Source organism: Maniola jurtina, chromosome 3 (genome assembly GCF_905333055.1).
Source record: "Maniola jurtina chromosome 3, ilManJurt1.1, whole genome shotgun sequence".
NCBI lineage: Eukaryota > Metazoa > Arthropoda > Insecta > Lepidoptera > Nymphalidae > Maniola > Maniola jurtina.
The window spans coordinates 9,948,352-9,971,313 of record NC_060031.1 but is presented as its reverse complement, the minus strand read 5'-3'; the positions used below and the strand labels follow the sequence as shown (position 1 = coordinate 9,971,313).

The 22,962-nt window shown below is 35.5% G+C and overlaps 1 protein-coding gene across 8 annotated transcripts in view; it reads right to left on the bottom strand.

Annotated features, from left to right (window-relative positions):
* The window catches only part of LOC123880988 (Ca(2+)/calmodulin-responsive adenylate cyclase), a 94,823-nt gene that overhangs the window by 23,362 nt on the left and 48,499 nt on the right, over positions 1-22,962 (bottom strand). For all 8 annotated transcript variants that reach the window (XM_045929464.1, XM_045929465.1, XM_045929466.1 and 5 more), the window contains 2 exons: positions 10,880-10,991; positions 9,445-9,572 (listed from right to left, as the gene is read on the bottom strand). In XM_045929464.1, coding sequence (XP_045785420.1) covers positions 9,445-9,572; positions 10,880-10,991 — 240 coding nt within the window. The remainder of the gene's footprint in view (positions 1-9,444; positions 9,573-10,879; positions 10,992-22,962) is intronic.

Genomic DNA, 22,962 nt, shown 5'->3' with positions numbered 1-22,962 from the left:
ACGTCTGAGCGGCGAGGCATAGCTACAGAAAAGTTTTTATCAACTTAAACTGAAGCGGCGGCGGACAAGAGCGGAGCGGAGCTAAGCGCAGATGTGTGTGCTTCGACACACTATCCATAAGTACTAATATTATAAATGCGAAAGTGTCTGTCTGTCTGCTAGCTTTTCACGGCCCATGCGTTGAAACCGATTTTGACGAAATTTGATTAAGTGATTTCCCACAGAATTTTTAGATCAGAATCGAATAGAGTACAAAAATTTTTATTCAAATAAACTTTTAGGCGTGCTTTTGAGTCGTCAAAAGAATTTACCATCGTTTAAAAAACCACATGAACGAATACAGGGATAATTTGCATCCTGGAGTTGGACATAAATTACTTTTTATCCCAGGAACTCAAAGAGTTCCAACAAGATTTTTAAAAACTAAATCTACACAGACGAGGTCACCGACATCATCTAGTCAATAATAATATGATTATGTCTAATTCCTGCACGTCTCTGGTCTTTTGTGGAAAAGGAGCTGTTCACTCCGGCCAGTTGGCATGGGTGAAGGGGTTCGAATCGCTTCCTGATGGACTGTATTTTCGAAACGAATACCTAGTTTTAACGCGACACCAGTGAGGAGAAAATATGAAACTCGACTCACCAGCGCCGTCGCAGTCTCTCCTCCAGTCGGTACCGACACTAAGCACTTCCCTGTAGCACTTGGGATGGCCCCAGCGTGATGGATTCGGGGCTTGGAGCGCCGACGACGTGTGTCGTCTGTCTTCACGCGCGAGCGACTCTGCCAATGAGCGGTAACCTATCTACCCTCACTGGCGACTATATTTCTATCAACCCGACGAACGATTCTAACGATATACCTATTGCAGCTAATTGATCTGCCGCTAAATTTAAATGAACCTATCTAAAACTAAAACTAAATTCTAAAACTAAACGAAATAAGGTAATCTAGTCGATGGGGATTGAACAGGAGCTTTACTTTGATTGTGTACATACCTACTACTCTTGCAGTGGCTATGCAAAGTGAATCATTATCAATAGACACGCATGTCTGTCTGTATACGTCAGCTTGAATCTATTTTTAAATACAATTTCATTTCATGAGCGTTAGTATATAGGCCAGAGTGTTAATTGAAGCTTGTCGGCTAAATTAATAACCAGATATATGGTTATTGAGGCCATTAAGAAAATTTAGGAATCATAACGAGCCTGAGCAAATAAAAAAGCGTGAGATATCGTACACTAGCCAACACAAAAGAAGCTTTTTAAGTGCATCATCTCGATCGCCGGCTCACTACTAAGTACGGGCCACCTCTTAGAATAAAGGTGTTATGATGAAGGAAAAATGTTAGAATGAGAAAGTTCATATTATATGCGCAGAAAAATATAAAGTTTCGCATTCTTTCCCGCTAACGGAGAGATTTAAATATGCGTTCATCTGGTAATTTTGGCAAAGTAGGTACCTACTTAGTACATCTCCGCATCGAAATTTTAAAATAAAAGAATAATGACTATCGTTAGTAATAAATCAAATAGCAGTAAGAAGGTAATAAAACCCAGTGTACACACGTCAGAACAGAAAACGCAGTAACAGTCGTAATTTGTTGCATATTACCCGTAATTTCTCACCCGCTGGCACACTCTATAGTTACGAGTTACGACTTCTGTACTGTTATTAACATAAATCTTATCCAGCATTAAATTGTGCTACAGTCAAGATCGCTCTGAATACTCAGTGATAGGAAAATTTGAACAATTAAGTTGAAATCAAAAGAAGTAAGTTCAGGAATTTTGGGATCGATAAATCGAGATGTCATACGAGAAATATGTATGCCCTTTCATATTACATGATATTTAGAGCTGATATAAAAAGATGCAATACTGATACAAGAGTAGAACAGACAGCCCTCTACATTCGTATGTAGCATATCAACTTCTTTTATACATGTGCTTAAGTATAAAAACAACTCAACAAACCTCAAATAGATGAGTAGGAGCCAAAATCTAAAACCAACATTTTTACTATTCTTAACTTTGACTGCTACCAAAAGTTTTAGTAGCAGAACGCTATCGGCATCGATGTGCAATCGGCTTTGCTTCAAAACCGGTAGCTTTGAATAGAATAGAATAGAATAGATTTTTATTTAAATAAACTTTTACAAGTGCTTTTGAATCGTCAAATAATTTATCACTGGTTCGGAATGCGAAATCAATGTTTAAAGCTTAAAAAGTCATAGGTATATTTTGGTTTAGGTAGCAAAAAGTAGGTACTAACAAGAGGTGCAAAAGGTGTAGGACTTGGGTTTATTAAAGTAGCTTAACATTTATACCCGATTTATCAGACGTGATTATGTGTTTTAAACGGAAATGTTTACAGGCTATCGAAGCTTTTACGACAATTTAATGTGTGGACACGTCGTATCTTCTTCCCACAAATTGTTAACAAAGAATACAAACATTTCTATATATGAGTTCTATGAAACCCTACTTGGATATTGTAGTGCCACTCAAAAGTATTAAAATTACCTTTTGAGTACAGTTAATGACATAAATCTAAGGTATCAGTTGCATGACAGGCGGTTAAAGTAACTTAACGCTAACGATTAAAACCTAACGACCAAAAAAAGCAAAGCTGTTGCTTAAGTCGGTATTCATACATTTACTTTTAAAAAGTATAGTCCAAAGTTAAAAAACCATTTTATTTTTGATTGATCGTCAAAGAGTAATGGTAACCGTAACATAACAATAACTGCCTGTTATACCTAAATAATAAGATACGTTTACCTAGTACGGAAATTCAACTACTCAGTAAACTAAAATTCATGAACCTATTAATTTGTTAGTACCTACTAACTACTAAGATCTTAAATATCAGTGGTATTATGTCATCAAAGTCGTAAGCAAAGAATACCACCATAAAATGTAGTTTAAATAGGTAATATAACTCATATTACAGCTTCATAGGAGGTAGAAGGCAATATATCATTTTAATGTGATACCAGGAAGAAGATGAATACGGAAGGAGTTGCGGGCACAAGCGCACGAAATACGTGAAAATTGTAGCGTGTGAAAGCTACTAAGTGCCCCTTTGTTAAGAACTTTTCTTTATCATTGATCATTCGTTTCGTATAAGATATAAATGCGTTTATTGCACGAGGATGAGCAATAAAAGGGCGAGCGAGGATTTTTTATTAATGTAAATTGAACATGGGTAAGTATTTCCTTGCTAAATTAATTCGGTAAGTATATGTAGCTTTTTAAATATAAATAGCGAGAAAAGCTCAGGCGGGTCATCTGATGTTAAGATATATCCATCGCCCATGATCATTTGCAGCACCAGAGGAACCGCCCCTTGAATAGCCGCATATTGAAATCCAATAAGTAGATAACATGTATACTTTACCAGCCATTGTAATAGTAAAATAGTGACTGGGGATTAGTGAGGATACCGGACCGGATACATACTGAGCGTAGCGACAAGCGAGGAATGTATGTGAATTGTGAAACGTATAGGTATTATTTTATTTTCATAGCTGTTGCAGGTATCATCTAGTAAAAAATATAATATCTCCAAGCTGAATTCGAACAAGTGTAAATTAAAAATTTATAACACCCCCGACGATCCAAAGTATCTGAGTTTTCCAAAACATCATTTTCAAATAAATAATTATGTATTTAGGCAACGTCCATCTTGACAGCTTGACATTTGTGTATTGACATAATATTATGAACCTAACGGTTATCTAACCTTTTTTCTACAAGAAAACTAGAAAAGAGCTGATAACTCTTAAACGGCTGAACCAATTTTTTTAGATTATAGCTAAGAACACTCTCGATCAAGCCACCTTTCAAACAAAAAAAACTAAATTGAAATCGGTTCATTCGTTTAGGCGCTACGATGCCACAGACAGATACACAGATACACAGACACACAGATACACAGATACACACGTCAAACTTATAACACCCGTCTTTTTGGGTCGGGGGTTAAAAAAAAGACTATCACAAAATAATCAGCTTGATCTCATTGTCAAGTGCCTGTGAAATCACCTCGCAGTTTGCGTCAAGATATTCTGGTCTTGAGGTTTGCGGTCAGCGGTTGCTTGAGCGTTGCCGCAGGCCGCTGACAATGAGGCACCGTTATTGCTGGCTTTTATGACAATAGCTACTAAATAATATCCGCGACTTCGCCCACGTGGATACAGATTTTTAAAAATAACGCAGATTAATAAGCGCGGAAGAAAGATTTAATACAGATCAAATGAAATATCGAACAAAGAAGTCACACATAAACAAGTTACGCATTACTGTTATAGCTGTCGAATAAAAACAAATGAAAATGCATATAACCTATACCCTCGCGTAGGTTTACTATATACATACCTATATACCGATTACATTGCTCGAATTATTCAATATTGTATCCATGTTTCTGAATGAAAAACGTCGATAAGTATAATATAGATTGAAAAATGCTTTTGACAACTCACCCATTACGGGATTGGCCATTGTAGGAGAATAGTGGTTTCTAATAATAGCTACCTATTAACGGTGAAAGAATGATGAAAGCCTATTATGATATACAGCTCGTCTAGCAAATTATAACGGGCAGGTTACTTACACGTGTAAGGTTTCTAGCTATAGGAATAAGTAAGTACTTATTTATTAGGAATGAAATTAAAAAAACGGCCAAGTGCGAGTCAGACTCGCGCGCCGAGGGTTCCGTATTCGGGTATTTTTTCCGACATTTTACACGATAAGTCAAAACTATTCTGCATAAAAATAATTAAAAATCTGTTACAGGTAAAACTCTTTCATATGATACCCCACTTGGTAAGGTTATCTTACTTTGAAAATTCAAACACATTTTTTTTTAATTAACCACAAATTCACGGTTTTCGGATTTAAATTCCTTTACTTGTGCTAAAAGACCTACTCATGCATATTATGACGATATTTTTGAATCGTTATATCTCAGAAACGGTGGCTCGTAGGAAAAAAGTATTCATACATTTTTTATAGATGATTTTATGACCTACAATTTTTGTCTGAGGTATTTTTATGATAAAACTTACCGTTTTGCTGAAAATCGCGAAAAGCTCATTATTTTGACCTTTGACCTCGAATAAAAAAAATCCATTCAGGGGAAACATGGGGAACTTTCAAATTTTATTCATAATTATATTTTAAACGATTTCACCAGTTTTCGGCTTGTTGTGAATTTATGTAGCTTCGAATGTTTAATTGGACTATTTAAAAGACAATAATACTCATGTTATTAGTACTTTCTCCGCTACCGATACTGAGGACCTTTGACCCTGAACCACCACCGGCGGCCGTAGCCCTGACAAAGAAATTGTCAAGACTCCTTTCATAAGGCCGATAAGCTATCGGGACATGCGTAATGTCTTTTATAATGACTTGATATGGTTAATGATATTAGCTAACAATAACGATCCTACACCGTGAGGTATCTATTATATTATTATTATTTCTAATAATTTCTAATTAGGAAGTAAGACTAGTGCTTGATTATTTTTAAGAGTTCAATTATATCGCATTTAGGCTATATTATGTTATGTTATAGGATTTTAAAGAAACAAATCCGACTTTGATATGTTATACACAATGCTTAAACACAGGGAATCAGATTATAAATACCTAATATTGTATATGTACATTATATATTAATGGTTTAAAGTCCAATGTTCTCTAAACTCTGTATCCGTTTATAAGTTCCTCTCATCGAAGATCATCATCAAATATCTTTACCGAATATATATAAGTCAGATCAATGAAAAAAACTAAAATAAGTATAAGTATCTGCCAAAAATTTATAGAATGAGCTGAAGAACGTATTTTATTACGCACGTATTACCTCAACGTTTTTGTAAAAAATAATAACCGATAAAAAGCTCCTTGTATCTTTTACAAACAAGTTTTAAAATAGGAAGTATCAGGTATAAAATCGCTTTGATATCCATATACTACCACACATTATCAGTCGGTCTACTGTAACCTGAAACCTACTCGACCGGTTCCAACTCCCGACTGACCCAGAAAATACTGATCCGCTATATTATTTATAGGGCGGGATCGAGGGAAAACACCACGGAACGTTGTTTTCCTCCCTAATAAAGCAAATATCATGTTCGTACCCGTTTTACTATTGGCCATTAATTGCTTTATTCAATTAGTCTAAAGTTTACGTAACAAATACATCACATCGCAGTGACCGAAACGTTTTAAAACAATATTCGAGAAAGCAATGGATTCCAGTGAATTTTTCAAAAAGTATATCATTTGTATCAGAGTGTTTGGCTAATGTTTATTGCAAAATTGAAAATTATAGCTATTACCGATTTAATCACTACTTTTAGGGAATATACAAGAATCTCCTACCATTATGTGATCAATGCATAAATTCACGACCCTCAGCAATGGAATACGACGCATAGAAAGATCATTAAGTAAAATAAACATACTCATTAAATTATCAAATTACCATACTCGTAAATTATCAAATTAGAGCTGCAAAGCATAAAAACAATTTATTTATAGGGCCATTGACATTGATCGCTCAAAATAAGCAAATTCTATGAACATGGACATAAATTATTAGATACGATTTTATCTCGATTGACTGGACTTGTGACGGACAGACAGACAAGTGCACAGAGTACGGACACAGAGTAAGGATATATAATATTATATACAGAGGTTCCACGAAGCTGTTTAGACAGCAATCGTACGGTAAATGTCGGACGAAGAAGCGATCCGAACTAGCATATCTAGCTGTTAGGGCCCTATGTTGAAGCATCGCTCGACGCGGTTGTCATTAAAACGAGATCAATGGCGTGACGGACAGACAGACAAGTGCACACGCACAGAGTATGAATATATGATATTACATACAGAGGCTTGACGAAGTTATCTAGACAGAGCAATCGTACGGTAAATATCGGACGAATGAGCGACCCGAACTAGCCTATCCAGCTGTTAGGGCCCTATATTGAAGCGTCACTCGTCGCGGTCGTCATTTAAAACGAGATCAAAGGCGTCGGACTACTATGTCTCACTTTACACTGTGGTACGGCCGCCGCCGTTGCGTCAGCTGCCAGGCTGCCACCCGAGATAAGCGTGGCGGAGAGAAACAAACAGCGGCTTACATAGTGTACAAGCTCCATTGGTGCTGATGAATTGTTAAAGACCCTGTTTCGTTTTGGCGTTTGATCGAAATGTTGCCCTATTAAATAATCCAATATGAAAGAATAAAATAAATTCATTTAACAGAACAATTCAACCACCAAAATAGTAACACAGTTCTTTGTATAAGTCTTATAAGCTAACCTATGTTTTTATGACAGTAGTATAAAGTGAAGGAAAAAAAACCGAAAAAGGTAATTTCTAAGGAACTTTTTGCAGGACTAATAAAATTGGTCCTTAAAGAAGCTTGCATAACATGGTAGGGAATAGGCAACTAGGCACTTTAGTCAAGATCGGAAGGAAGTTTTTGCTGTTATTTAATTTTAGCAAATAGCAAACATCTTACATACAAATCAATTATATTAATCCAAACGGTTAGCGTTAATGAAAGCTACTGTATAAAGTCATATGAGAAATCTTGAATGGATAATACAGGATAAACCTCGGTTTCGTATTAAAGAGCTTTAAAGTGCCTTTTGAACTAGAACATCCAAAGAAAATAAGGCGCAAATGTAAAGCCAATTGGAATACTTTTAAAATAACCACGGCAGCCTCGTAAATTATTCAAAGCCGTAAGGAAACTTGTAAATAATTTACATCGCGGTTAAGAAATATATACGTACTGGATAGACTCTACCTGGTGTACCTGTGTAAATTAAAAATCTACATCATATTGCGTTGCTTTGCCTAGTTTAAGGTAGGTAGATTATTTAATATTTCTTCCATTAATTTTATTTATAATAGGCATGTCGCTGGCGCCGAGTATGTTAACAGTCGACATTCGTGTCCGTTTAAATTATGGTACAACATTAAGGACGGTTACGCACATGAATATTTATATTCTAATTTAACCTAAGATTTTAGCCAGACAAATAGTCGGTCACGTCAACCATCAAAAAATACATCATTTATTTTTAAAAAGCATTCATTTTTAATAGATCAATTAGATTTTTAGAAGATCAATTAATTATATTTTCCCTTTGTATGGTAGTTTACGCTCTACATCCGACTTCTCTCCGTCATCCGAATCTCCAATTCGAAAGAAATTCAGATCGAAGTATTACCTCCGGTCACACTGCGTAAGCAATATCCGAATTCGGTCTGAGTTTTTATATCCGTATTTTAAGGATTCGGATCTAATGAGTGCGTAACCGCTCTTAATTTTCTCATGATTTGCGACTTACAATTTTCATCATACAGAGTTACAATTTTAGTGACACATGCCGCGAATTTTGTAAACGTAAAGCCGTAAAACACGGAACTTGTAAGCTCTAATCATATTACGATATACGTATATTACGTTTGACGTAGAGAAACGTGGGACATAATAATAATATATCCGTGTTTGAAGCAATATGCGGAATTTGGACAAAGGTAAAGTTACGCACATCAGCTCATATATTTCTCCTAATTCTCCCGATTGAAATAGGGGTCTGGTTAATGGATTAGGACTTAATCCACTACGCTGGCCAGATACGGAATCTTAACTCACCTTTGAGAATATTATTTTGTTTTGTAATAATTTCTGGCATGCAGTTTGTTTGATGTTGATGTTTTCCTTCAGCTTATATAAAAGTAATATTTACATATTCATATGCTTAAAATGCATGTAGGTAACTCCATTCGAGGTTGGTGTCTATGATCGAACCCTATCCGAGGGGTCTGCCCCGAAAAGCAATAGGAGGCCGAGTCATAACCATCAGGCTATTCAGCTTACTTGGAGACTTGAGAATAACGATTTAATCAAAACGTAAGTAGGCCAAATGTGATGTGTCTCAGCGGGCCCATAGCAGACAGATCTGCCTCAAAAATCAATCTCTCTACATAGGTACCTACATATTATTATGTATCTAATTTAAATACAGAATTCCTTATTTTATCCATACTAATATATTTTATAAATGCGAAAGTGTATCTGTTTGTCTGTCTGTTAGCTTTTCACGGCCCAACAGCTTAACCGATTTTAATGACATTTGGTACAGAGCAGTGGGCTTTCCCGGGGACGGACATAGGTTAGTTTTATCCTGGAAAATCGAAGAGCTCCCACGGGATTCTTAAAGGCTCATCTATTCAACCGACTTATATATGAACTTTGGTACCAAGGTATGTAGATTGAGAAATTGATATAGGCAACGTTTTATCACGGAAAAGCAAAGAGTTCCCATGGGACTTTTAAAAAACCTCAATTCACGCGGACGAAGTCGCGGGCATCATATAGTAATAGATAAAACTCACGCAATTGCATCGATCATGTCCAGCCCCATCTCGACAGTGCAGCGCGCGTGGTCGGAGCGCGGCTCAGGTAACCCGGACACACAATAGTAGCAGTCGCCCAGGATTTTTATACGAAGGCAGTGATTGTCCTGCGGAAAATAGTCATTGTAAGCTTTTGTCTTGAGCTGCATCTCAGGGTTGAGGGAAAAAATCTTCGGTAAGTGATGAAACCATAAGTATAGGTAACATCAGCGGTAACCCATTTATAGCGGTAAAATTTTGCTTTATCCATTCGATGCAACTGCTTACTTAACCAAACTCATGAACTTTACTCGTCGATTTCCTTTTATCGGCTCTGCAAAATGTGAATCTTTAATTACAACCCAATAAAAAACGAGTTAAACCAAACTGGATTTGTTAAGTAAACACTGTCAACAAACTATAAATTAGTTCATCGGCTAAATATACACGTTATTAATAGAGGAGACACCGCGATAAAAATAATTCTCAGTGGAAATATCCGTACTGCTAAATTTATGTAACCTTCGTACATAGCGTCTGCAGCAGGTGCTGGTGATTCAAACTTTACTTTCAAAATTTAATTTCAACCTGCACCTGGTGTTTAATGTACCAACTTATATGTATTAGCATTTAGGTACATTAATAGGTCCACGTTTGTAGAGATTCGGCTTCGACTTCGGCTTCTTTTATAACGTCGTCCTTTTTCCTTTCTTAGGCTACATCATCACTTGCCAGCAGTTTTTTTTTTAATTTACAGACTAGCGCTTGGCTGCAAGCAGACCTACTAGCAAGTGATAATGCAGCTTAAGATGGAGCGCGCTTGTCTAGAAGTTGCCTATTCACTCTTGACCTGAAGTTACCCATATTAAAAGTGGAAGGGAAAACTGATGCCGGAAGGGCGTTCCATGTCCTAACGGTTCGGATTAAAAAAGCCGTATTAAGTATAAATTAAAAAATAACTGCGCCGGTAAGCTACGCATAGTAGTTTCGTAGCTAACAACATTGATTTTCCAAAGTAAAGACCCGAATGTGAAGTGGTTGATGGGCAGGACATGTGCAACGCAACGCATGGACGACACAATATGAGTTGCAAAATATTATTGGGCAATAAACCGGAAGGTCGTATAGGCCGATGGATTGACGGAGTGGACACTGGACAGCGATATTTTTTTTGGATTTCCGTGTATGGAAACAAGTCGTAACAAAAAAAAACACGATTGCCCCGCCAAAAACGAACTAAAAAGTAAAAAATTCACATTTGAAAATAGCGCCATACAGCCGTCATATTGAATTTTCCAAAAACTTATAGCCAGTTTTACTCGGGATAAAATGCGTGTGTCCGGGACGTCCCCCGCCTCACACCCCGATTTCCATCTCGACAAAAAATAATCGGGAAAAGCGGCGGGAACCGCGTTCTCTTAAAAATATTTCTTACATTGGCCAGCTGGTCAAATCTGCCAAAAAGCTCGTTGAGAAGGCGCACCAACTCCTGCGCACTGCATTGCGACGCGAGCACCGTAAAACCCACAATGTCGGCGAAGAGGATACTGAAACAAAAATAATAAATTACAATAAATCTTATTTTCGGTTCGATGAAGTGGATCAGTAGTACAGTAAATAAGTTCTTTTTACAAGCTTTTATTTCACTTGCCGAGTTAGTATGTGGTTAAATCTGGCAATGTAATTTTAGACTGGTTCCCCCCAACCGATTGAGCTGAAATTTGGAACACAATGTAATTTAAAGATGACAATGCAACAATATGAAACCATGGATGTGGTCTCATTGATGGCGGGAGGTGGCCATAGGAATTCCTCAACTGCTCCAGTTAACTCCGTCATGTTTGGTTTCGCTGGATTCGTCTTGATAAAACATATAAATCTAGATGATGTCCAGGGTCTCATGATGGAATTGGACGTGGTCATAGGAACTCCTCAAGCATCCATCATAACTCCGTCGTATTTGGGTTCTTTGCATTTGTCGTTTAAGTACATGGCTCACTTAGTATTAAAAAGGTTTTTTTGAATAGAGGATATTTTATTTTACTTAATCACAATATTTGAAATGTTAATCACAATGTCTCATAGAAATTTAGATTATAGGAGCCAATCAAAATAGAGCGTTAAGACATCGGGAGAGAGTTGTTATAATTATATGAAAAAAAATTAAAGGAGATGTTTCAATATTCTTTCTAATTTCTACTTTTATGCAAATAAGTAGGTAAGCCGTCGCTCGTTATTCAGAGGTGGGTGTGACGTTGGACTATAATGAGTAGGGTCTCCTGCATCTATGATCAAAGAGCACTCAGGTGTTTGGTTGAATCTTCATTCAATTTTTTTCCCGCAATTTATAATGTCGACATAATATTTTGCACGTGGAAAAAATAAAAAGTATTTGTTGCTTTCGCTTCAATGTAGGATGTAAACCTATAATTTACACCAATTCCATTCAAAGTGATACATATGACTGGTAAGCTAAAATATACATATTTTATTTTATAGTTTCTTTTTCCGTATAATATATTTTATAAACTAGCGGTTGGCTGCAATCAGACCTGCATGATCAATGATGCAGCCTAAGATAAAGCGCGCTTGTCTAGAAGATGCCTATTCACTCTTGACTTGAAGGTCTTGGTCATATAAAGTAAGGGAAATATTCTAGTATAAAAAGTAAAAGACGGATAAATTGCGGAGGTGTGTGCGTTTCTTGTTCTTTATCACGCCGCAACGAAATGACGAATCGACTAGACTTTTTGCATGAATACGTAGGTACCTATAGTTTAAAACCTAGAAAGTGACATAACTTATCCGTTTGTATCTCGTAAAATCTAAGATTTTTCACAGGAAAACAGAAGTCAAGAGCACCAGCTAGTTCAATTAAAAAGAAAAATGCTAGTTTGTAATTAAAAACACTGAACAGTATATACCTACAAAACACGATTATATCATCAAACATTGTTCCTTGATTAATTTCTAACAAAAGTGTACAATAAAAACAAAAATTGGTGCTGGGAAATTGGATCCCTCCCTGATTAATATCTTCCGACTCTGTGAGTCTACGTGTCAGATATTTCCCATGACGCAACTACTAGTTGGATATTTTTCATCTAGTGCTTGCAAATTTTACGTCTAGGTACATTCGTCTCCTTTACCAAAATATCAAAAGATCTAAATTTTTTTAACTTATAATACCTGTAGAGCCTAATTATTTATCTACCTATCTAGGATGATTAATTATTATGTACTTATTTATTGCGAACCAACAAACGAATTTTCGCAACGAATCAACTTCGTTTGAACTAGATCACAGCAACTTTCTTGTCATACTAATTTCATACCAATGACCTAAAAATTATTGAAAAAGCTGAATAGGTATACCTCTAATGTTGAATCGCAGTAGACTTTTGCAAGAGACAATGAGCAGCGTAATTTGAAAAAAAAAAACAGTTCCAGATCCAGTCTGATCATATAGATGTTGTCAAAAAACTTATTTTATATTTGCAAACTGCTCAATGGCACGCAAGACAGCCATGAAATTAGCTCATTAGGAGGCGCTAACATACAGTAGACAAATTGAAGTTTTCTAGTGTGTGTACGATTACTTACAATAAAGGTAATACTTAAACCTTTCTTATTTTCGTTGTCGTCTTGGGAATATGAGTCTGCAAAGTTGGCAACTTTGATCCGGTTTCACATTGTTAAGGGACAAAATCTTTGCCAACACTTTACAGCACGCAAGGCGCCAATAAACTTGGCTCATTAAGATCCATTCTGTAGACTTCCATTCTTATATTATTATATCTGATGATACAGTTTTCTGCCTCAAAAGGTAAACGGGCTCTTCAGTATGGAAACCATACCCACGGCGGTGGACATAGCGAAATTAACAGTAGGTAGGTATGTATTCAAATACGGCTCTGATGTACAATGATATAGGTCGCGTTGTTATGGGTCATGGGAATCACAAAAAAAAAAAAAATTTTATACCACGAAAGACTAAATATTGATATATACTGAAAGATTACAATATTATCTTTGATTTAAAACTAATTTGGTTCATGTCCGCCACTTTTGGCAAGACGGGTCAGATTATGCGTTTACCTTTGAAACTGAGTAGCGCGATGAGCGCTTCAGGCGAATAAATTCACCGTGAATCTTGAACCAACGAAATAACTGTCTTATTTTCCAACTTCTTTCTGCGGAGTGTACAATATTTCATTGTATGCCATAAAATCAAACGATGCGTTCAGACATTAAGCAGGGAGGTAGACAGACAATCCCATCAGCTGAATATCCGTTTAGCCTAAAAGGATCAAGCTCGGTAATAGACTTCCTGCCGCCCGCGCTGCTGCTGTGACGTCATTATTCATGGCTTAAAATATAGACCAAGAGCGATAAAAATAAAAGTAACGAACTTTATCACAAAATAAAAGTAATAGGAGGCTAGTTTAGCTGTACCACTTTCCATCATCTTTTCATGTTAACTGTGAAACCATTTACGAGTAAAGGCAGATTAATGATAGTCCTCAATATAAGGATTAACGTAACTCGTGTATCACGTTAACCTACTTGAAAATTTACGCTTTTGGCATAGAGTACCATCCGCTAAGAAAGGATTTTTGAAAATTCAATCCCTTAAGGGGTAAAACAGGGTTGAAATTTGCGTAGTCTACGTAGACGAAGTCACGGATAATAGCTAGTCTGCATAATATAAAAGGAAAAGCTGACTGCCTGATCTACCAACGCACAGCTCAAACTACTGGACTGATCGGGCTGAAGCATGCAGATAGCTATTATGACGTATACAATTATAATAATCGCATGTGCAAACCTTGACATGGTTTTGAATAAAAAACTAGTGTCTCAAATAGGTTACGCGTATTAATTAAAAAAAAAAAAAACAGTTTTAAGCTCGTTTTCGATCGTTTCAAACAAAAATGTTTTGGTTTTAAAAAATACAATTTATTTCGAAGTAAATACTTTGGTATTCCTTCGTCAGGACTCTGATAAAATAATAGGTATATAGAACCATACTGAGTTTGCTACCGAGTCTCCGACAGTGACTAGGATAGGATTGTGATAGGATTAAACCACGAAATAAGCCTAAAATCATTAGGATCGAGAGTATGCGTATTACATAAATGGTTTTAGTCAAATCACTGAAAAAAAAATCAATTCAGTATGTTAAATACTAATATCATAGAGCAGTCTTAATTATGTTTTTATACAGACCACCACCTACGACACGATAAATTTGTTACAATATACTATACTACTGTATAAGCATATATTTAATTTCGTAGATATATCCTATTCGTATGCCGAATGAATAATTAATTTTCCCAATTAATTGAATATGCCAATATCAATAATATAATTGAATAAATTCAATATCAAAGCTTATTAACATATTAAAAAGGAGTCTTATCATTCGTTAACTATGAAATCTGAATATGGTGGAAGGTGTTGTTTATTGTAAAGGTTTTGATTTTAAAATAATAAAAGAAAAAGATAAGCATAAAAAAATATAATTATCATTACAGCATACATTTTTATTTCAATGTTAAATTTTATAATGCGTTCGAACTAACCTTTTCCGCCATAAAAAAAAATCCACCATGTCCTGTTGTCTCAGCCAGGAATATATTATTTTGATTCAATTTATAATACATATTTCTTTAACATGTTTTCAATGAATTTTGTAGGAAAGAGACTTAGTTATTTATTATAGAATTGTACCAAAAACTAAGAAGTACGTATTATCCGTGCAAACCGTAATTTCAGTAATTTTCAAAGACCGTTGACAGATAAGGCCAATATGGTTTTCCTTTTGTAAGTTTGGTAACATACATACGTGTTTAAGCGTTAATGTTTCGGACTGATTATAATCAAAAAGTGTTTTTATAACAATCTCTTAAACTATAATGTAGATTGAATGACGGTTGTGCAATCACTGCCGTGAAGACGTGCCTCGAAAGTAAATGTGCGAATTTGTGTTCGACCTTTGTATTAAAATATGATGACCTTAAATTGTCTTTTAACAGTCATGAAGTCCATTGAAATCAAGGAGAGGAATAAAAAAATCATTTCAGAGCGTCGATTATTTCAGTTAGTCAGTAAATACATAGTATAGGTAAAAAAGTCACATTGGTTTCATATTCGCTTGTAATATTATAATTTAAAACATTTTACGACAAAGACTTCTATGAAGAGCTCATTCTTACTTTACTACTCTAGAGAAATACATAGTTAAGTCCACTCGTGGGAACACTGGCCGAGTGCTCAGGTTTTATACTACTATCAAAAAGATGTAACTAAGGTTAATTTCTGAGTTTGTATGTACAGGTGTAATCTCCGCAACTAATTACTCAATTCTGATAATTATTTCTTTGATAGATAGTTACCTACATTATCATCGAGCGCTACAGTAATAAATAAGGCTATAAATTATACCACACTAACTAAAAGCTAGTTGGTATATAAAATAAAAAACTTGAAGAGTAATTTAGACATTTAAAAGATTCCGTTAATAGTTCCGTTTTGATGACCTCTCTCGCGCAGTGGTAAGCGCTGTGGTCTTATTAGTAGGAGGTGTCGGGTTTGATTCCCGGCAGAGGTTAGGATTTTTAAATTTCTTAACCTCTGGAGGCTTCGGTCGTGGCTACCACACTATCTGTCGGCTAAGCCGTGCCGCCAAGAGATTGAGCGTTTCTCTACGATGCTGTTGAAACCAAAGGGGGTGTAGATTTAATAACTGCCATACCACTTTCAGGTTAGCCCTTGCTTCTATCTTAGACTGCATCATCACTTACCACCAGGTGAGATTGCCAAACAAGGGCTAACTTGTATCTGAATTTAAAAAAAATGTGTATAAATATCAATTAATATTTATTTATTTATACACAAACTTTGGTACATTTTGGGATATTTACCACTTTTAACACACAAAATAAAACAATAGAACTTGGCCTCGACCAAAAAGTGCTAGAGCTGTTCACGCTGCGCTGGAACGAACTGCATATTTACAGAAACATAAAGGGGTTTTTAATGAGTAGACGACGTTAAAAAGTTAAAGCAATATGTAGTGCCGGATTTTTTTTCTCAATTTTATGTCGCTGTATTTCAAGAATTTCAAGCTTCAAATGCATTCGACCGTTTTGGAATAAATGGATAAACCGTCCAATTATAATTTAAAATATATTTTGTACACATATTTATCTAAACACATGAAAGGAAAAGATTGACTGACTGACTAATCTATCAACTCAGAGCTCAAATTACTGGACGGATCGGGCTGTTTGGCATGCAAATAGTTATCATAATGTAGAGATCTGCTAAGAAAGGATTTCAATGGAAAGGATGAAATTTCAACCCCTAAAGGGGTTAATTAATATAGGACTGAAAGTGTAGTCCATGCGTACGAACTTGCCGGCATAAATAAATAATTTATCGACTGAAAAATCTAGGCATTATAATAATGTAATGGTAAAAATGTTCTACCCCTATTTGAAAACTAATGAAATTGTAAATACGCAAATAATAAAAATCCATCACTGTATCCCATAAGGGAACGAGAAGCAGAAATAAACGGAGTATTGCAATACTTCAGTGAAGTGTTGAATTTATTTCGAAGCAAATATTGTAGTTCCCGAGCAACTACTATAACTAACCATTCCTAGGACCTAAAATTAGTTTGAAGAACTAATTTCCCCGAGGTTGGACCGTTGTTGAAGGGTTATTTCAATTTACCGTCAATGTAAAGACACGCAGAAGTTTATTGAATTGAACCCCGAAATTAAAACATCACAACAAAATATTGAAATGGAATGAATTGAATGGAAACATTCAAATTTTCCTTTATATTTCAGACCTACGTAAACAGCACCAACTTAGATCAACACTTTTCCGAGATATAGATCTTTCTAGAATGTAGATGTTCACGCTAGTAAAGCCAAGAGCAAAGCTAATAAGTAATCTTTAACATTTTAGCGATTTTTCCTAGAGGTAGGTATGTGAAACTCTTTAAATAAATAATTATTATTTTGATATTCCCACAATTTACGCACATGAACGCTACGAGCTGCAGGCACCATATTTCGCAATGCTGTGAACTGGAGCATGGTAAAATATAACATGATGTGTAAATATATCTGGAAACATATATTTTACAAAAAAATAAACATCTGTAAAAAGAGTTTTGCTACGGAAAGCTGCTAAGGTGGTATCTTATAATGGTTGAATTGGTGATGGAATATTGCCCTATTTCGCTAACTGGACGAGTGAGCAACTTTGTGCAGCTCAGTAATATCGAATACTAGCTGATTCCCGCGACTTCATCCACGTGGACTTAGGTTTTTATAAATACCGTGGGCACTCTTTGATTTTCCAGGATAAAAAGTAGCCTACCTCACTCTCCACTCATCACATCGGTCCGTTGCCGCGTGATTGATGGACAAACCAACAAATAAACACACTTTCGCATTCATAATATGGGTCGTGACTAATGACAAAAATGTTACGTAGGAGTTACTCGGAATCAGCTTAGATTAATTTTATTACTGAATTTTACAAAGTGGTATTTGCGATAGTTTTATTCTTACGAACGAATGCTTCGAGAACGCATGACTTATCGATTTGTTGCGACTGGAGGCTTCGCCAACTAGTAGGTATCTACTTCTGCGTTGCTTTGATATACTATAAACGTCATAATATAACATAGTGGATTTTTTTTAAATAATAATTATAATTTATGCCTACACATTGGTAGAACAGCGGTATGAGCATCTACAAGATTTGTAATAAGTGCTTCAAAAGCGGTCCAAAAAATATAAGCAAAAACAATAGATTTATTTCAAAAGTCAAATTTTAGACTTATTGCTTAGGTGTTAAGTTTTTTTTAGAATCAATATTTTTGTTCTCATTTTTAATTAGAATACCTGGCTACATAAAGAATGTCATTTTGTTCATGATCTGTCATCGATACGGTCTACTCTATATCAATTTGTTAGAAAGTAAAATATTCGCTGACCTTGTGTCACCTCAATTTTCTCGTCCTTGATCAAATACTCGCATATTTATAGTATGTACGGTTACATATTGTTAGCACTAAATTCTCTAGGTTAGTCTGTTGGTAGAAAGCCAAATAAATGACATGCGGACATCACTTGACGAGGTATTTCTATTCCTATGGTTTTGATTTGAATTCATATTTCTCAAAGCTAATTTATTCGAGCATACCTAATACTGCCATTTTTTATAATCAAAATAAAAAATTATTACATTATGTTGAGAAAGTATGGTACATAGTATCATAAAACATGGCACTTTGCCTGATCATATCTTCTGTCATCACATCGAGTTGTGGGTGTTAACACGTTAGTTCGTAGCATTTATATCCTATTTCCTAATAAATTATTCTTACATGTACCTATATAAATCATTATTCATATATGAGTACAGTCTTCTATGTACATATTAGAAATTAACTGTTCTGGATCATAATAGGGTAAATATTTTTTCTGTCAATGCTAAATAAAGTTTTTTTTTTACACTGTAGTAATTAAGTCATGTAGAAGAACTAATAATGTGTACAAGTATGTTTTTAAATTAATCAAAATAAAATAAACCCTCAAAAGGTTAAAGCCTCTCATTTGCAACTTTTAAACACCTTTCACAATTAATTTTTAACGAAGTAAATTGTACTTACATTCAAGGAGAATAATAGACCAAAATTCAATTAAACTAACTCAAAACGAGCGCAAAAAAAATGAATGTGTTAGTAGTTAGTACAAAAACCATGGAACGACAGTTATCGCTATGTCGACTGTCGAGTGTGCTCTATCACAAAATGAGTCCGTGCTGGTACTTCACAGACTAACTACCTACATTCATTACAATTTTATTCTTCTTATAAAAATATACGCATTCATAAGAGCCGCTTGAAAAATACCACAACTCGTATCACTGTTTATTAACAGCTTTTGCCTGCCTTTACAAAATATATTTTTCTTAGTGACTCGTTGAATTTCTTTAATTTTACTATATGGGTACACTACATGGGTATACTACATGGGTATATGTATTGATATATGTATACAGTTATTATATAAAAACTAAGTAATTTCTATTTAACTAAGTTTCTTCTCGATAGGTAAGGTATTCCGAAGCAGTTGACAGTTCAAAAGTACTAGTAAAAGTTTATTTGAATAAAAATATTTCTATTCTATTCCTAATAATATTATTTTGAAAGTCAACAAGACACCTTGAGGGACAGAAATAAAATCTCATTAGTAGTCATTTACATAGTATCACATTATTTATGATATATTTTTAAGCTACAGCAATATGAACACGAAGTACGACATTGATTATAATAATTATTTATTTATAATTTTACCTATATAGTGCCTGTTTACCATGGGAAAAATAACAATTTACAACGTGTAATTCTCTTTGCTATTACATATATTTCGGTTATACAAATACACAGAAATACATTGTATTCGTAATGATACTGTGTTGGCCGGTTTCTGTTTTCAATTAGGTTAGTGTATTGCCTCGCTCCAAAACCAATATCATAACAATGTAAGGCACGGCTTCATACCTACTTAATATAACATCGGTAATATTGTAAAGAGGAGCACTGACGCAGCTACAGTACCCTAAAACTATAAGCGGATTTGTAATATTGATATAAATGTCTGAAATAAAATATCCATTACATTTGAGAAAATAAAATATCAAATGAAATAAAAGAGGCACCTACTTACATATTTTTTTAAAATACGAAACAATTCACACACTCAATCAATGCAAATAATACTTGAATTTTTAAAAAGCATATTTGCAAGATGTTTTTAAAAGAAACCCCATCTATAACATAAGATGGAATAATCCTTTTATTCCTCCGTGGTGGTTGCAGCAGTTGTTTTCCATGTCCCCCAATCTTGAAACATAAGCATTAATATATTATGATACATGCATATTACAAAAGAATATGATGGGAAGGATAAACAGAGCATAAATTTAAATAATTCACGTCTCTTGGTAGGTACCTACTTACCTAAAATATCATAAAATAGGGCTTGAACCCTCGTTATATCTTTAGACGGCACACGCCGTGGGTGTTGACAGGTTAGTTTGTCATCTATAAATCACAATGAAAAGTGCTCAAGGTTAAAAGCTCCAAATATAACAAGAATAAACGCTATTGTAAGGGTAATAATAAACACAAAGCACACACTCCCTAGCCCGTGCCCTAGCGCAATGGTCTTATTTACTTGCCGGTAAGGTCCCGGGTTCGATTTTCCTTATCGATGCAGTAGGTATGGGATTAATAAAAACTGCCAGGCCTCTTTCAAATTAGTCCGCTTCCACCTTAGACTGCATCATCACTTACCACCAGCTGAGGTCACAGTCACGGGCTTGTAATGGGATAAAAAACATTTTTGATATTATAATACTGTACATGATAACGAGATCAAAGCTGAACTTTTGAGAACGACCTTAAAGGACTTACAAAAATGAGATAACCATTACGATATTGTTGGTATGGTCCGAGATCTCTTTAGATATACCTGCTCTTCACTCGCGCGCGACCGCTCCGGAACCATCCCATCCGTGAAAAAAACCCATCCATACTGATGTTCACAAACACCGTACCAGGCATTATGTTGTATTTCGATTCAATCTTTTCAGCAGCTGAGACGTGAACTGTGAAAGGTCCGCGCAAGTACTGTACAAGAAGTCAGTGACGGAAAATATATAGTGATCCAAAATATGCAATCACGACGTGACTAACTTAGTAGTAGAAGCCAATAAGTTTGAAGCTTGATTAAAAACCCCCCAGTCACTCAACGGGTGATGGCGATTCCTTTTCCCTGGGTAAGTTTCTCTGCATGAAAGAAATTAGAAGATCCATAGAAAAATGACAGCCACCAACATAGCTCAACGGTCGCAAAACTGAAGTGGTCATGAGCTAAAAGATAAGCGCTAGGGTGTAATGTTAAGGTGCTGGGATGGCGACCCTGCACTGGAAAACGCAGTATTGGGAAACCTTACACTAAGTGAACAAACAGATCAAAATCCAATCCATCGGCGGACGGAGCGTTTGCTGGCACAGAATATATCACAATAGGTATAAGTAGTATTATACTAAGTACGTATCGCTGGGCGATGCTGGACATAAGCGGCCAAAGACCGTGTTCTGGTCACAGTAGCACGTGTTCTGAGCAAAGAATTGCAAGTCTTCAGACTATGATCAGCATTGACGGGCAGTTCAGGCAAAAAACCGATGGAAACGATTGTTAATAGCCTGGAGACTTACCAATACCAATTTTAAGTCACATTCTTTATCTTTAAACTCTTTATTTGCAAATCGCAGAAACATTATTACAATGATGGTATGATGAATGGTATCTGCAATGAAGACAAAGTGTGAAACCAATACGGTAGATTTAATAGAGTCAAGGAGAGATGATCCACGTTGTAAAGAACTTTTTTAATATTGTTTTTTTTTTAATTTGGGTTCGCATAATTCCTGCAATACAAATTGCCTCGTTTAATTAGTCTCAATCAACATTGTGGAATTGAATAAAATGGGTACAACAAAGAGCTGAACTCTGGCTGAATTGGTAGAAAAGTTCGAACGGTAATGAAATCGAACAAAGGCGCACTTGAACTGTCTACCAACGCAGTACTGAATGCATAAAAACTGATGCATAGTATGATATCTTCTGCAAAATTGAAAAAACGCTGTTTCAGAAAACAAAATCACTTTGAAGGTGATCAAGAGACGACCGTACGATCCATAACAGCTGCCAATGCCGCAAGAAGCCAATGAAAAGCATTTTCAATACTGAGACTGCATAATTATGACAGACTAGCTGATGCCCGCGACTTCGTTCGCGTGGATATAAGTTTTTAAAAATCCGGTAGGAACTCTTTACTTTTACGGGATAAAAAGTAGCATATGTGTCAATTTAGGATGTAATCTATCTCCATTCCCAGCCAAATGCGTCCAGTAGTTTTTGCGTGAAGGAGTAACAAACCTATACAATTATACACATTAAACACACAAACTTTCGCCTTTAGAGAGAGATAGTGAGATGACAGATAATGGCATATTTTAATGAAGTTAAAATTAACACCGTCATTGCAAATGTGGCGTTGCACGTTGGTAGAAAGAAAGAAAAGTTGGTAGAAAGTTTCACGTATTCGTAGCTCTACGAACAATCTTTATACCCTGCACTACAGTTGCAGATATGCATACGAGTGATTTCATTTGATGACTGTTTAAGAGTTATTGGCCCAAGACAAAGGAACGAGTAAATATCCTGAGTTTAAATGTACTGGACGATTCATGCGATCAATTTAATGCGGGTGATTCGCCTAGTTGTCGTCGCTTCGATTCAGACATTTTCATAGATATCAATGATGCTTTACTTTCTTCAATTCATTAATTAATATTATAGCATCTTACATATGTATCGGGATAGTTGATACCTGAATCAGTTTTAAATA